Source organism: Mustela lutreola, chromosome 10, assembly GCF_030435805.1.
Source record: "Mustela lutreola isolate mMusLut2 chromosome 10, mMusLut2.pri, whole genome shotgun sequence".
Lineage (NCBI taxonomy): Eukaryota > Metazoa > Chordata > Mammalia > Carnivora > Mustelidae > Mustela > Mustela lutreola.
The window spans coordinates 43,383,586-43,400,017 of record NC_081299.1 but is presented as its reverse complement, the minus strand read 5'-3'; the positions used below and the strand labels follow the sequence as shown (position 1 = coordinate 43,400,017).

Below are 16,432 nucleotides of genomic sequence, written 5' to 3'. Positions count from 1 at the left end.
GGGAAGGGTGCCTGGGTGGCTCAGTGGGTTAAGCCTCTGCTTTCGGCTCAGGCCATGATCCCAGGGTCCTGGGATCGAGCCCTGCATTGGGCTCTCTGCTCAGCAAGGAGCCTGCTTCTCCCCGCCCCCACCCCGCTTGCCTCTTTGCCTACTTGTGATCTCTCTCTATGTCAAATAAATAAATAAAATCTTTAAAAAAGAAGAAGGAAGAGGAGGAAAGAGAATGGGCCAGTCACTTCATTGGTGGAGGAGGTGGGCTGGGTAGCCAGGTGTCTCTCTCCTTCCTGTAGCGGGAGAAGCTAGATGTTCCTATTTTCCAGCCTCTGGGGCTATAGCGGCCCCAGGGTGACCCTGGGGTTCAGGGAGTCTGAGTCGCGGAGACGAAGGCCTCCCCTTGTGCCAGCACCTGGGGCTTCCTTGGCCACAGGAATGCTGCTCCAACACTCCCAGGGCTTTTCTTGGCCTGGCAGGGCTGGGGAAGGACAAGGACAGACACTGGACAGGCTGTCTCTCTGTCCTCTTGCCGTAACAGCACAAATCAGACAGGGTTCCTGCCCGGCCTGCCACAGGGGTCAGGCCTGGAGCCTGATCAGCCTGAGTTGAGTGTACATCTGCGGCTGTTGAGGGACTAGCTCTGTCTCATCGGTGCTCACAGCCACCCCATTTCACAGATGCGTGACTGAGGCTCGGGGAGGCTAGGTAACTGTGAGTTTGCACCACTTCCTCCCTCCAAATTGTCCCCAACTAACGATCTTCTTGTCCCTCCTGGTCAAACTCAAACATCACCTTCCCTGTGAATCTTGTCCCTCCCCTAACAGTGCTGGCGCAGCAAGATTAGCCCCCCTTCCCTGGGGCCCCTACGGCTTTGCTGACAGCTGCCCCCATTCCACAGTGCGCTTCCCCCCTCCCCAGGTGGGGGTGTGTGTGTGTGCTGAGTTAGCCCAGGCCCAGCACATGCTTTTTGGCCTTTTCAGTGAACAGAGCTAGGAAATTAATTTTTTTTGGATAAGAATAAATCTTAAATTCATACTGTCTTTAATTCACACTGAAGATCACAAGCATTCTATTTAATTTTTTAATTTTATGGTTGTATTGCTCTCCTCTTACGTGGAACATCTTAGCTTCTATTGACATTAACAGACATGCTTTATTCCAATTTATAAAATACTGTACGAGAGCAGTTCTGACTGTTACTACAAACAGTAAGTCTCCTGAGTCAAGTTTCAGATTTCTTTGTGCTGCGTTCTGTCCCGGGGACATATCCTACTAGGAAGGCACAGTCCAGAAAGTATATTTCCAAGTCATTTGAGATCATTTTCCCCCAAGTGAATGTGTTTCCAACCTGATATGTAGTTAAGTTCTTTCGTTTCAGTTTGGGATTTTTTTAGGGGTTACTTAAAAAATGGATTTTTGCTCATTTAAAAATTGTACTAAAAGTCATTCATGATTCTAAGGTCAAAATTATAAAACAAGTCGCTTTGAAAGAAGTCTAGCTTCATGCCTGTTTCCCTCCCAGGTGTTGACTCCTTCCCTTGAGAGAAAATATTTTTATTTGTTTCCTTCCATTGTTTTCTTTTTTTAAGAGAAGATTTTATTTGTTTGACAGAGAGAGCGATCACAAGCAGAGGGAAAGGGAATGGGAGAAGCAGGCTCTCTGCTGATCAGGGAGCCCGATGCGGGCCTCCATCCCAGGACCCTGGGATCATAACCTGAGCCGAAGGCAGAGGCTTAACCCACTGAGCCACTTTGGCGTCCCTCTTTTTTAAATATAAGCAAACACGTGCATATAAGAATGTACTTGTGACTACAGTGAAACAGGCTGTGCGCCTCTTCACTGAGGGTGGGGGTATTAGCATTTGTAATTTTCAAGTTCCTTACGGCACACGCCTAGGATCCGGCATACAGTACTGTTGCATCTAAAATTATAGGTCCACCTGGATGCTTCCATCTCCTCTCCCTGTTTTGTTTTTCTCCGTCGCACTAATCACTCTTCACGATGCTCTGTTTTACTCACTGTGTTTATCATCTGTGCTCCCATCAGAAGCCCACAGGAGATTCCACGAAGGCAAGAACTTTTTGTCTTTTCTGTCCCTGCCGAAGCCCCAGCACCTAGAACATTGACTAGCCCTCAGATGGTATTTGTTGAATGAATAAAAGTGTGCTTGATAAGTATTTGAGGATTCAGCAGATGAATGAGCAAACGTACACATCCATGAATTGATTTAGATCACGGCCTCATGCTCCCTCACCACATCCCAAAGACCCAGCTTTGTGGCCGGGTCTACCACCCAGGGCTGATTGAGCCTTTCTTCCCTCTTGCTCCAGGTGTCAAATGTGGGGGTGTGCTCTCAGCACCTTCCGGAAACTTCTCCAGCCCCAACTTCCCCAGGCTCTACCCCTACAACACAGAGTGCAGCTGGCTGATCGTGGTGGCCGAGGGCTCATCGGTGGTACTCACCTTCCATGCCTTCGACCTGGAGTACCATGACTCCTGCGGCTTCGACTACCTGGAGGTGTACAACGGGGCCTCGGGGGACAAGGGCAGCCTGCTGGGGAGGTTCTGTGGCCAGGTGCCCCCACCACCCTTCACCTCTTCCTGGCATGTCATGTCTGTCGTCTTCCACTCAGACAAGCACGTGGCCAGCCGTGGCTTTTCTGCAGGCTACCAGAAAGGCAAGGAGGGGGGGCCCTGCAGGGATTGGGGGATGGGGGAAGAGAACCAGGGGCTGAGGCACAGCTTGCTGGCTGCTCCCGAGCCTGGGTGACCCTGCTGCAGCAGCTCGGGGGACAGGACAGCTTCCAGAGGCGGTCGAGGGGGTCCCTACCTTCGCAGCAGCAGTCCTGGGAACACTGGGAAGGTCTCACTGTACCCAGGGCAAGGCCTCTTGGGCTAGCCGTCATCCTTTTTATCCCATGCATGGCATCAGGGTGAAGGGGAGGACACCATGCTGCCCCTGCTGCCCGTCCCTCTGCGGTGTCCTGACACTTACAGGCACAGGGACCACCCCCCACCCCTGCACCCCTGCACGAGGGCCATCTGTGTGGGGCTGGTGACAGTCTCCCTCCCCAAGCCTTACCTAATGCCCCTTACCTTGCGGAGCCCTACCCCTCCCTCCCTCAGCCTGGAAACCCGCCCCTTGGTCTAGTGAGGGGAGCGGAGGCTTTGCTCTCCTCCCCTTTCCAAAGATCTCCTAGCCTCTCTGCATATACTCAAACCTCTTCCCTTCTCCCAAGGCCTTACTCATGTCAGCTCAAGCCACAGATACCCACAGATGCTCCTGGGGCACAGGGTTCCCCAAACAATGATCGGGAGCCTCCGGTGGGACACCCCTCCCTGAGCTGGCTTTAGAGGCACAAAACTTCGGAATGCTCAAACACAAGAATCACAGACCAATCTCAATATGGTTTTGGAGTTTTGGACTCTTCAGTTTTTAAAATGTTAGGGTATCAAAGTTATAATACCATAAGCAATGTTTCCCAAATTTTTAAAAACAGGAGTACCATTCGACCAAATGGAAGCTTACGTTAATCCCTTATATAGAAAAGAGGTAAAGGGAGTATTTTCTTGGTATGCATTTACTGTATTTTTTAAGTTCAGGTTTTTAACATTTGCTTATTATAAGCCAATCACTGAAAACAGAAGTCAGTACAATGGCCTCCAATAAGTGAAATTTTTGCATATAACCTGTGACTGTGGATACTGTCGTCCAGCTCATTAAAGAGAGCTTAAAGACAGCACAGGAGTGAAATTTGCCTCACATGCAGGCAGATAGATGCCCCGGGGGGCGGCTGCAAAGCAGAACACAGCTCAAAAGCTTCTGCTAAGGATGTTACATGGAAAATGATCTCACAGACTGTCAAAACCTGCTGTCTCGTTTCACAAACAATGAAGTTAAGAGCAGAGAGGGGGTGTGCTTTCCCAAGGTGACACAGCTGAGAGTGGGAACACCAGGACAAAGGAAGTATTAGCCACCCCACCCAGAGCAATGCCCGGTTCACAAAGCCAAGGCCTGGGGTGAGATTCTGGAGTCTTGAGAAACCAGGTTGCCCCCCTCTCCACCTCCCCGGCCTCCAGCTGATGGGGACATTCATCACCACCCACCTTCTAGCTGGATGGGCAGTACTGGGCTCCAGAAGGCTTTCTTTCATCAGCCTGAGAGACTCTGCATGAGCCTTTGCTTGCTGGTTCAGGCTGGGCAGGTCTTCTGACCTCTCGTATTCCCACACAGCTCAGGGAGGCTGTCACTTGCCCAGGGTCGCACCCCTCCTAGAGGACAGAGCTAAAGACGGACACCTGTCTTCAGACTTCAAGCCCATCTCCTCTCTGCAAGCCTCTGTTTCCTCTGTTAGGGAGCTTTGGGAACATTCCTGAACTCAGGCATCTCAGCCTCTGTGTGCAGCCGGCCTGGTAGGAGGGTACAGTGAGAATCACAAGGTCAAGTGCCCAGGCTCTGCAGCCAGGCAGGTCCTGCCTTCCTGTTACCAGCTGGGGTGGGCGGGGCGGGGGGAGGCGCCTGCCATCAGGGCCCCGCCTAGATTCCTGGGGCCTCCTTACTTCAGTGGCTCCTGTCAACCTCTGCATCTCTATGTGAAGGCTTCTTCTGAAGTCTCAGGTTACCTCCATCTTCCCAGCCCTCGGCCTGGACTCTCCGGAGCTGGTGTATGAATGCCTCAGCTCCCTTTCTCTCAGGTCACATAACTCTGAGTGTGCGCCTGACGCCATTCCCAGAGTTCCCCCAACAGGGCTCGGCAGCTGGCTTGACAATGCCCTTTACTGGCCCTTCTATCTCCCGCACAGAGTCCTTGCGCTCACACCCCTGTCTCAGGGCCGGTCTGGGTGAACCCAGACTTCCCCAGGTAAGTTACTTACCTTCTCCGTGCCTCCACTGTCACAACCGTAAAATGGGGAGAAACACTGTGCCTTCCCCTAGGGTGATGGTATTGGTGTCAAAAGACAGTGTCATTGCCAAGTGCCCGGTTTGTGCCTGCCCCTTAGCAAGTGCTCAGTGATGGTGACAAGGCTCCCATGGAATGCCCATGGGGGAGGCACGTTGGGGGATATCCGGTTCCCAAGGGAGGGGTTTGGGGGGGCCACGGGGAGGAAGAAAGTTCAGCTCAGGAGGGCTTCTTTGCAGATGTGTGTGGTGGTGTCCTGACGGGCCTTTCAGGGGTCCTCACCAGCCCCGAGTACCCGGACAACTACCCCAACAACGTGGAGTGCCACTGGGTGATCCGGGCCTCTGGCCCCGCCACCGTCAAGCTGGTGTTCATGGACTTCCAGGTGGAAGGCAATGAGGAGTGTACCTATGACTACGTGGCCGTGCTTGGGGGACCTGGCCCCGCCCACGGGCATCACTACTGTGGCAGCACGCGGCCCCCCACTCTTGTGTCCCTGGGCCACGAGCTGCAGGTGATCTTCAAGTCTGACTTTAACATTGGAGGCCGGGGCTTCAAGGCCTACTACTTCTCAGGTAGAAGGGGCTGGGGCTGTACCTCGAGTCTCTGTGCATGTTGTGTGTGTCCCTGCTCAGCCAGTGCCAAGGTAGAAGCATGTCACCTCCTCTTTGAAGTCTTCCCGAATAGCTCAGAATTAGTCCAATCTTTCAACTCCTTCTGGAGGTTGTTTGGTTTTGTTTTTGCTTTTGCAGCGTTAATCTAACATTTATCATTTATGTTTGAGGTTGGCACGTTGATCTCCCTGACTACGAGCTCCTATGGGTTTGTCTCTGTACCTGCCACATAAAAGGGATTCCATGTGTGTACAAATGAATGAATGAACCCTTGACAGTGAAATGAACTAGACAGTGGAAGAGATGGAGAAGGAAATAGACGATGATAACCCACTGTGATCTGTGTTAACAGTAAGAATCATGGATGACTTCCTGGAGGAGGAGACAATTGAGTAGTGCTTTGAAGGGGTTAGCCAGAGGCAGAAGGAAGGGAAGGGTATTCTGGGCAGAGATATCAGCATGCCTGAAGGCAGGAAGGACAAAGAGGGTTTAGTGTGCTTGCTAGGTGTTGTTTGGGGAGGCTAGAAGGTAGGGCTGGATGTAGGGCAGTGAGAAAATGAACAAAGTCCTGTCATGAGTCACCTGTCTGTCAAGTCCAAGTTTGGACTCAGCTTCAAGTATTAGGTCAGGTGATTGAATTCCTAACAGGACCAGCCCTTGTGAAGTGGACTGCCAATTGGAATGAGAGTCCTGGCCTTCAGCTAGTTTCTGTTTAAAGCAGGCTTTGCGATCAGTTGTCTGGTTTGCCAACCATGGTACCCACCACCCACCAAGCTGGATTTAGGACCTTTATGGAGCCCACTGCCTAAGAGGGTGACAGTCTCCAACTTTTCTAATTGTTATTCCCTCTGTCCCACTCTCCCCAACCCAGGAGAATGCCAGGAGGTGTACACAGCCATACGGGGCAACTTCTCCAGTCCCCAGTACCCCAGCACCTACCCTAACAACATCCACTGCCACTGGACCATCCGCCTGCCTCCGGGCTACCGGGTCAGGCTCTTCTTCCTGGACCTGGACCTAGAGGGTCCCAATAGCCTGACCAGGACCTGTGACTTCGATCATCTGGCAGCCTTTGATGGGGCCAGTGAGGAGGCCCCCCTGCTGGGAAATTGGTGTGGCCACCACCTGCCAGCACCAGTCACCTCGGGCCACAACCAGCTCTTGCTTCTGCTGCACACAGACCGCAGCACCACCCGAAGGGGCTTCTCTGTGGCCTACATTGGAGGTCAGCTGGGGTGGAGTGTATGGGCGTGCTGATGGCGGGGATGCGGGCCGAGTCTGGGGTCCTTCACAGCTTCCTCCCTCCATCCCACCAATCTCTTCTTGGGAGGCTACAGCATCACCGACTGCTGCTTTGGGACCCCTGAAACCATACCAATATGGCCCTTGCTTATTTCCACCCCACAGAGCCCTGTCTCCCAGGCTTCCAACTCCACGTGCCCTAGGTCCCCGCTTTTCCCTCCTTCCCCCTTGGGCCCCTGGCATCTCTCATGCGTGGTTTGTCCTGTGTATCCAGGGTTAGTACACAAAATATGGCCATATTCCTTATGATAAACAGTTGATATAACCATGGAGATGTGGACAGGCTTTGCTTGTATCGGTCATAAATCCTGACTGGCAGTGGCTTAGACATGGCTTTTGTTTTCCTCACATAACAAGAATTCTGGAGCTAGGGAGCTGCTTTGTTGGGTTAGGGACTTAACACGGTCTCAGCTAGTATCTCTGGGATTCTCTTGACCTCATGCCTGCAAGATGGCTGCCACAACTCCAGACATCATGTCCACATTTAAGGCAGGAAGACCGTAGAGGAGATGCCAGCTACAAATGTCCTGTCATCAGGAAAATGAAGGCATTCTTAGAAGTCCTTAAAAGACTTTTTGGTCTTGATATTTGAATTTGGCCAGGTGTCCTGCTCAGCTGCAGAGGCGGCTGAGGACATTGGCACTGGGTTTTTCCAGCTTCTGTAGTGCCTGTTAGATTTGCCTGCCAGCAGCCTCCCCCATCTTCTCCCCTCTTCCCGCCACCCTTCCCTGGCCCATGGGCCCAGAAAAACCCCTGCTCTGGACCCATTTTGCCCTCTACCTGAGGAGGCGAAAGCTTCTTCTTGTGCTTGGTATGGAAAGGGAGATTCAAAGAGAGGAAACACTTCACTTCACTGGTCCCATGGGCCAGGGGTGGCGGGAGTCGGAGGGGGACAGCCAAGACTAGAACCCCTGCCTGCCTTCTTTGTGGCCCAACAGGGCCCAGGGGGAGGGAGCCAGGGCTGACAGACCAGGGCCACATCCAAATGCTGCTATTACCGACCATCCAGTGGCCTCCTCCATGCAAGGGGTCGATGAATGCCCTTTGCAGGCGGTCATTTGGATGAAAAGAGGGAACAGGAGATATCCTTGCTGAGGGTGGATTTCTCTCCCTCACGCGCACACGTCTAAAGCCTGGTCTCCTTTCAAACATCTTCCCTCTGTCCTTAGCCCCTACACAAGTGGTGATGGAGAAGGACTGTGCTATGCCCCGGGAAGCTAGTGGCAGTGAGTGGCTTGGGCAGACCCACCCTCCAGGGCCCCAGGTGGCTCCATCCATAACCTGGGGGAGGAGAGCTGTCCCTTGGGAGAGCGACCCCTCCTAGGGTTTCACTCCAGAGAGTAGGGGACACGGGGTCTGTCACAGCTAGCCGGCAGGTGGTTTTTCTTCTCTGCGGGTCTCAGTTATCCCACTTGTAAAATGAGGAGACTGGGTGAAGGACCTTTAAGGTCCCCTTTGGTTCTGATAGTCTTATTTCCAGGCCTGGGTCCTCCCTCTCCCAGCGATGCGAGATCTTGGACAAGCCCCTTCTCCTTCTGGAGTCTACAGAGCCTGACGGTGGGGCAACTCTGAACCCAACTCTGTTCCAGGGGCAGGAGCCCCCACTCCCACCTGCCCCACCCCCCTGCCCAGATTCCTGTGGGACCCCAGGACCAGACAGGGGCACTCGTGCTGGGGCAAGGCTCCGGAGGTGGCCCAGGCTGCCAGTGGCCTCCCAGCTAGAGGACAACCTCAGCATCAATCAGGGTGCTGCGCCATTCAGCGCTGCCGAGATCATTGTGGGAGACAGCGGGCCCATAAATCGCTAGCTGCCCAGACACCACAGGCTGAAATATGTCTGAGGCATTTCCCGGAGAGGGCCTGAGAGTTCCGGGCCTCTGCCTGCCCGCTCTTCCCTTGCCCGCCCGCTGGCCGCCCCGCCCTCCACCTCCACTGCCCCCTCCCTAACCCACACTGCCCCCGTAGACACACATACTCCAATACACCCAGACACGAAAAGCTGCACCGTCTGGTCCTGGAGGGCTGCAGGGGCCCCCCAGATAGGATGGGGGGGGATCATCGATAAAATCTCGGCTCAACCCCTGCACACAACTTCACCTCTCAGAGCTTCAGTTTCCAGAAGTGTAAATTGGGTTTCGTTGTGCCCACTGCATGGGGTCCTCGTGGGGAGAGAGTGGGGCTTCCTTCTCCGCCCTTTGCAAAGCTGCCGTTCTGCCCCACCACCATATATACTCTGCCTTTCCCTGTCCTGCTTCTCTGCTTGATTTTCCCTCAGCCCGCTCTGACACATCTTTCATTTTATGTACATATCACCCCTTGCACAACTAGAATGTCAGCTCCAAGAAGGCAGGAAGTTTTGGCTGATGGGGTTGGTTTGGTTTTTTTTTTTTTCATTTCTTTTTCTGTGGTGCTTAGAATAGTGTCCTGCACGTAGTAGGCCATCAAGAAATATTTGTTAAATGGTTGAATGAATTGCTTGGCACATGGTAAGATCAGCACATCGTAGCTCTTCTCATGATTAAGAATATTCATTCATTCATTCACTCACTTACTCACTCACTCATTCACTCATTAATTCACACAGAATTCGCAGCACCTGCCAAGTTCAGTGCCGGGCTGTGAGGACACAAGAAGGCCAGGTGCCTGCCCTGGGGAGCTCCTAGTCTGATGGAGTGAAATGGAGTAACACACATGAAACATCCCCACTAGGCTGCATAGATGTCTCCCGACTCTGGGCCCTGGTTTTCCCGCACATCACCCCTTGGATGGGGTCTCAGGGCCTAGTTCCTGCCCGTAAGACCTCCAGCAGCTCCTTCCCTCCGTCCCCAGTCGTGCCCATGAATGTGAGCTGCTCCCGCACGGACTTCCAGATCCTGATCTCCGCACAGGCGCTGGCACCCCTGGAGCGGACCAAGGTCTACCTGGGCAGCCGCAACTGTGCCGCCCAGGAAGCCGGTGGCACCTTCCGGATCCAGGCCCGCTTTGACACCTGTGGCACTGAGTCTCAGGTAGGGGCTGGGTGGGGGTTGGGGAGGGCAGGCGGGAGGGAGTGCGTCTGACCCCTGCTGAGGGGCACCTGCCATTCCTGAGAATTCAGCTTCTTTTCCTGGCTCAGTGACTCCACCACCAAACTAGATCAGTGTAGACAGCGACAACCCTATTGAAGATTCCTCCTGCAAGGCCCCAACCCTGACCATCCCTGGAGGCCTTCCTGATCTTCCTTCCCTTCTCCCAGGAACTCCCCATCACCCAGGCCTCACCCCTTCAAGACTCAGAGCTGCAGGAGCCCGGCTGCCTCTAGCTGCCCTTTCTCCAACCTGTGATCCAAATGGCCCCTGTGCTCCACAGAACAAAAGGGCCTTTCATGTAACAGGATCCACTTCCCTCCAAAGGCAGCATGGCTTACAGATGAATTTTTTCCACTCTCCGTATATTTTCAAGGCCTTGACCCCAGATCTGGGGCCCTCAGAGTCCCTGGGCCGTGGCCCAAGTATCTCAGATGCCTGCATTCTTAGGGACAAGTGAAAGGGGAAAGGAGAGACGCCCCCCTTCCATGGAGAGCTCCCCCCCTCCCGCCACGCCTTGGTGTCCAGGAATGTGCCAGACTGGCTTGGCAGAAAACATGCACTTTCCAGCAAACTGTGCCCCCCTGCCCCCCACATTAACCAAATGTCCCCTCTAGCCCACTCGTCCACTCCCCCAGCCTCCAGTGACCTCTGTCCTTTTGACCTGAGGAGAGAAGTGGGGGCAGTCTTGGCCACCAAGAAAATCTCCCCTCACCCTGACTCTGTGCCCTAAGTCCCCCAGGGGTGTTCTGTGGACACTCCACAGAGTCACGAAAGGACAGGGACAGAGAATCCCAGAGGCAGGGAACCAGGAAGTATGACGGACTCTCAGCAGCTTCAAGGCTGGAACCACCACCATAATTTGGAGCCACAGAATCACAAAATCTTGGGGCTGATACCATAGGACCATAAAGGCTGAACACCTTAGACTCCTGGATTCCTAGTGTCGCCCTTATATGTCCTACCTGCACGAACACCCGTCTCTGCCCTGAGTTGCTCTCAGAGGCACAGCTCGAACAGCCCAGGGCAATGCCAACCTTCCTGTGCATCTCTTCAAAAACCCCTAGAACTTCCACTTTATGTGATTTTTCCCCTCCTTTCTTTATCACATGGACTGACTTTACTGGGTCCCCTTCCACTCACAGTCCCAGTCTTCCTTCGCCCAGTGTCCCAGTTCTATACCACAAAAATCCAGGACACTGGTCCTCCTTAGAGGGTGTGGGGACAGACAGGTCGAGGGCACAAATGCAGAAGCCTCCTTTGTGGATGTGGAATCAGAGCCTTTTAGAAGCCCCTTTGTAACTCAGAGGGGTGGCCCAGTGTCCAGAGATGCCAGGTCCCTACTGCTCCTGCCTGCCCGCTCCATGTGAGACAACTTACTTATCTAGAAGCTTCATCTCAGAAATGCCACCACTGAACGTGGGAGGCCAGACAGCCTGAGGGGTCTAACGGCTGCTGTGGACATGGGGTGGGTGGGGAGAGTAGCCCAGTACAGCCCCCTGCCCCGGACCCCACCAGACTGCCCATCACAATGCTGTCCCTCAGATCCTGGCCCGAACACCCCATGGTCTTCTTAGCAACTTGATTCCTGCCTCCCTCATCTGCAGGAGTAGGGAAGGTCACCAAGATGTGCGCCTCTCATTTCATTCCTCGATGGCTCTTCCTAACCCTGGCTGGTGCCACTGGGATGGCCAAGGACTCAACAGGAGGGACACACCATGGCTGCAGGCGTCATTGGGGGGAAGGATTCCAGGAGGAATGTCCCATAGCCAAGGGATAGAGCTTCCAACTGGGAGGCAGGAGACTTGGCTTCAGGACCCAGCTCTGGGCAAAGTACTGCCTTTGCTGGGCCTCAGTAGTCACATCAGTAAATTGCCAAAAAGGGAGATTGAACTAGATGCTTTAAAGCCCACTTTGGTTCTATCTTCTTTGGTTCTAGTGAGGCCCTGCAGCTAAGAGCTGGGCAGATCCAGGTGAGCGCATGTTCCCTGTCATCCCTGTCACTTTGTCATGTGATCTCAGACAAGGGATTTAACTTCTGGGCCTCATTTTCCTCATCTGTGCAATGGGGATATTAATGGTACCAATAAGGGAGGGTCATAGTGAGAATGAAATGAGATAACATACTTAAAACAGAGCCTAGGACAAGGCAGATGTTCTTACTGTTACTATCTTTCATAGACCCTGTCTCCTTGAAGCCAGAGCAAGCATGGACTCATCAGATCTGATATCCTTCAGACACCCCATAGTGTCCCTTTGACAGGTTGGAACATTGAGGTTCCAAGTGGGGAGGGAGTCAGTGGCCAAGCTGGGCCTAGAACATAGGCTCCTAGAGTTCTTCTCCCTTGGCACTAGAATCCCCAACTATCTAGAGGCACAGGGTCAGGCCTGGCCCCTTCAGGTGTGAGTGACTGTCCCTTGACCCCCACAGAGGAGGAACAACACCTCGGTGATCGTCAGTGTGCTGTACATCGACTTCTCGGCTGGTGGGCAGGAGGACATCCATGAGTATGAGGTCCGCTGTGAACCACGGCGCAAAGAGGCTTCTGTCCACCTGCTCTCTGGCTCCGACTGGCTTGGGCCCTATTCTGCGACAGCCGAGCACCTTCAGGAAGCGCCCCCCAGAGATGAGGTAGAGGCCCCAGAGGGCCCTGTGGCCATGGTGGCTCAGGACACCAGTGACATTGTCTTCCTGGGCCTTTGCATCCTAGCCGGAGTCCTCATGGTCATTGCCATCGTGGTCCTGATGCTGCTGTGAGTGGGCAGGAAGCTGGGTGCGGTCTTCCCTGGGGGCAGCTTGGGGTCCCACGGCAGGGGCAGGGCCGGGTGTCATCGAATTGTTGGTGGCTACTGGCAAGTCACCGTCCCTCTCTGAGTCTCACTCTCCTAAGGAGGATCCATGTGCCCTCTACCTCACAGAGTTCGCGTGAGGCTCAGAGAAGAGCCTGAACAGATCTGAACTTTGTAAACTATGGCATGTTGTGTGTGTGTGATTGTTACCGATTTCAAAGATAGTCTGCTATTGAAAGAAGTCTCCGGTGTGTATTACTTGCCAATGTGGAGAGCTGGGGACAGAGGGTAAAACTGACCTTCCATAAATACACAGAGCTTCACCAACTCGGGATAAAAATAAGGGCATCTCTTTATTTTTCCAACTCATCGCTATTCACAAGCCTTCATTGGCAGGAAGCTCAGTAACCACCCAGGGCCCTCCATTCTCCGGAACTGACTCAGGAACCTTGAGGACTTTGTCCCCAGGAGACCCCAACTGCCTCCCAACTCCAGGAACAGAAAGGAAGCTGACGCCATCATCCCAGCCTCCGCCAGGTGGTGTCGCTGTTGGCGCCTGGTTGTGGGCCCCCCCGCAGTGGATCCTATTTGGGGAGGGGGCAGCGAGGCTGCTGGGTGGGATCCCTGTGTCAAACACTGGGAGGCCCACACTGCACCGCAGGGAGGCTGCAAGCAGAGGAGTGGTGTCTCTTTCACGCTAGTATTTTCCTTACATCGATGGGGGTCCTTGACTCCGCTGATGTTCCCCTTCAGATGAGTTCTCTTTGGAGACTGGGGGACTTCTTCCACCATTGGACCTTACTCAGACCTACTCCAGCAACCCCGTGTTTCTCTATGTTTACCCTGTGGGGGGGCGGGGGTTGGGTTTCCGGTGCTTTCCTCTGAGAGGGGCTCTGGCATCCTCCTGAAATTGTTCCAGCTGTCCCCAGAGCTCTATGGATCAAGAAGTGGAACAAACTTGTTAATGAAAAATAAACAAAAAAACGCAGTTACAATAACACTGCTTTCCCCTGCCCACCTGTATATTTGCATAACGAATCCCTCACAATCAATAGAAATCTCCACATGGACCCTGCTGACCACGGGTATCAATTAAACATATTGTAGCCCGGTTACAATTCCTTCAACAACCCAGCCAACATCTGCTTCTTTCCAGCTTTGTCCCCACTGTTGTAATGGGTTCCAAGCACACAGCAGCGAAGAAGTGAAATGAGATTCCTGCCTTCAGGATGCTTAATTACATCTGGTGTAGCAGTGTCAGGGAGAGGAAGGAGACAGTTGCTAACTTGCAGAGAAAACACGAGAGAAAAGAGCTAACAAAGTAAAAAATGAATTAAGCAAGGGGAAAAGAGTTGTCTGGACATTAGGAGAACTGGGCTCAAGTCCAAGTTCTTCTTATTAGTTATGTGAACCTGGGCACTTAGGTCACTTAGATTGCATAAGCCTCGATATACCCATCTGCAATATGGGGCCACTGTTCATAGCGTGCTTCCTCTTTTTCTCCCACCCACCTTCTCCTTTTCAGACTCCTCCAGATGCTAAGCTAACTTTGCCAGCCAACCAACCACCTGGGTCTCAGTTTCTATGGACAGGACTTGTCACATACCAAATCCTCTTTGAGGGCATCCCACAGGGTCCGCCTTCTTGCCTGCAAATTGGGGTGATGTGAATAACACCTGCTCCGTCAGTTCTAGGGGAGGGGTACTACATGAGATCCTGCATGCCCGTGCGCAGCTCCTGAGAAGGATTCAACACACCTCAGTGACTACCTTTGCCCTAGGAGCTCACACAAAAGTTCTGGCCTAGAAAGCCAAGTTTTCAGCCCAACTTTGCCCCTGACTTGCTGTGTGACCTTAGGGAGACCATTCACTTCCCTGGCCTTGGTTTCTGTTTTTCGTATGTGACAAGCGTCATTATCACCTCTGACGCCCCCACCATCATAGCGACTTCCTGCAAGCGCCGACCATGTGGCAAGTTAGGTTGTAGATCTGCTCACTTAAATCTCCTGGTGAGGCAGACAGAATTGCCCCATTTCACAGATGAGGAAACTGAGGTTTGGGGAGGGAAACACCTTACCCAAGGTCATTAGGCGATGAAAAGCTGGAGCTAGGCTGAGAGGAAGCAGTTCTTCCCTGAGCTGGGGACTGTGAACCAAGAGGGGCTTCTTGGGACCCCAGGCCCTGTTCTCAAAACCCAAGGACTGTGTCTGGTTGGGAAAGGACTGAAATGGCCGACAGGGAGAGGTGGGGCTTATCTTCACGGAGTGTCCAGATCCTGCCACTCTCAGCCCTCTGGGCAGCCAGCACGTTGATTATCCTGCCTGAGCCGTGGGAAATGACAGTCTTTATGACAGTACAGTGTCTATTAGAAATGAAAGGGCTGAAATGATACCCATTAGCCAACACGCCCAATCCCAGAAAGTGTGTAGGCATGGCAGATATGGCACAGCTTTCCTGTTCACCGACCAGTGTCCCCTTTGCAGAAAGTGGGGGACTTGAACTGCACCCACTGGCTATGTGACCTTGGCACTGCCTCCTCCCAGCTTGGAGCTTTTGGGTCCTCTCACCAACCTGTCCCTGTAGGACCAAGTTTACTGAAGAGGAGATCCTTGCTGGGCAAAGGGATGTGCTGGCCCTTGGAAAATGCCTTCTTGCCTGTGGGTTGGGCAGACCTGGGTTCATTTGCACTCTTCCCTTGACTCTGTGACCTTGGGCAAGTTGCTTCACCTGTCTCAGACTTCGGTTTCCTCACCTAAGGAACAGGGACACAAAGACTCCATTCGCCGAGTCCCATATCTGTGGTATCATGGTCCCCTGGTGCAGTCCAAGTCGAGGACATTTCCCAAGTGTGTGCTCTGCGCTGCCACTGCACAGACACGCCCACCCCCCTCAGGTGCTCACTGGCCACGGGGAGGAACCGAGCATCTCAGGGTCAGGAGACATGCTCCCTGGAGGGACACTGCCAGCCAGGGGACCCCTCGCTTTCCCCCTGCCCTCCAGTTTCCCCACAGCACCTCAGGCTGAGCCCGGAAGGACGTGGTCTATGTGGTCAGCTTCCTAGGACATGGAGCAGGGTGGAGAAGATGGACAGCAGATATTTTTTTTTAATCTTTTATTTTTTATAAACATATATTTTTATCCCCAGAGGTACAGGTCTGTGAATCACCAGGTTTACACACTTCACAGCACTCACCAAAGCTCATACCCTCCCCAATTGGACAGCAGATCTTGATGGGCAAAGAGGAACCAGCACAGAAATAAACAAAGTATTTTCCTTTTTTTTTTTTTTTTAAGATTTTATTTATTTATTTGAGGGACAGAGAGAATGAGAGAGAGAGAGCACGAGAGTGGAGAGGGTCAGAGAGAGAAATAGACTCCCCAATGAACAGGGAGCCCGACGTGGGACTCGATCCTGGGACTCCAGGATCATGACCTGAGCCGAAGGCAGTGGCTCAACTGACTGAGCCACCCAGGTGCCCCAAGTGTTTTCCTCTTAAAGACTTTGGGAGCAAGACAAGGTTTAAATTGATGACTCAGCTTGGGTAAGTGCCAGAGGAGCCCAGAGGGATGAGAGAGCACAAGCAGGGGGAGCGGCAGGCAGAGGGAAAGGGAGAAGCAGGCTCTCCACTGAGCAGGGAACTTGATACAGGGCTTGATCCCAGGACCCTGGGATCATGACCTGAGCCCAAGGCAGACTCAACCCACTGAGCCACCCAGGTGCCCCAGGAATTAGTTTAGAGACTTCGGATGTGTTTGCTTGTTTAGA

The 16,432-nt window shown here is 53.1% G+C and overlaps 1 protein-coding gene across 1 annotated transcript in view; it reads left to right on the top strand.

Moving 5' to 3' along the window:
- The window catches only part of LOC131809727 (NADH-cytochrome b5 reductase-like), a 48,076-nt gene extending 35,061 nt beyond the window's left edge, over positions 1–13,015 (top strand). The window contains exons 8-12 of the mRNA XM_059137050.1: positions 2,326–2,673; positions 5,136–5,471; positions 6,382–6,735; positions 9,642–9,820; positions 12,309–13,015. Of these exons, the coding sequence (XP_058993033.1) occupies positions 2,326–2,673; positions 5,136–5,471; positions 6,382–6,735; positions 9,642–9,820; positions 12,309–12,635 (1,544 nt within the window). The 3' untranslated portion in view covers positions 12,636–13,015. The remainder of the gene's footprint in view (positions 1–2,325; positions 2,674–5,135; positions 5,472–6,381; positions 6,736–9,641; positions 9,821–12,308) is intronic.
- The last annotated feature ends 3,417 nt before the right edge of the window (positions 13,016–16,432 follow it).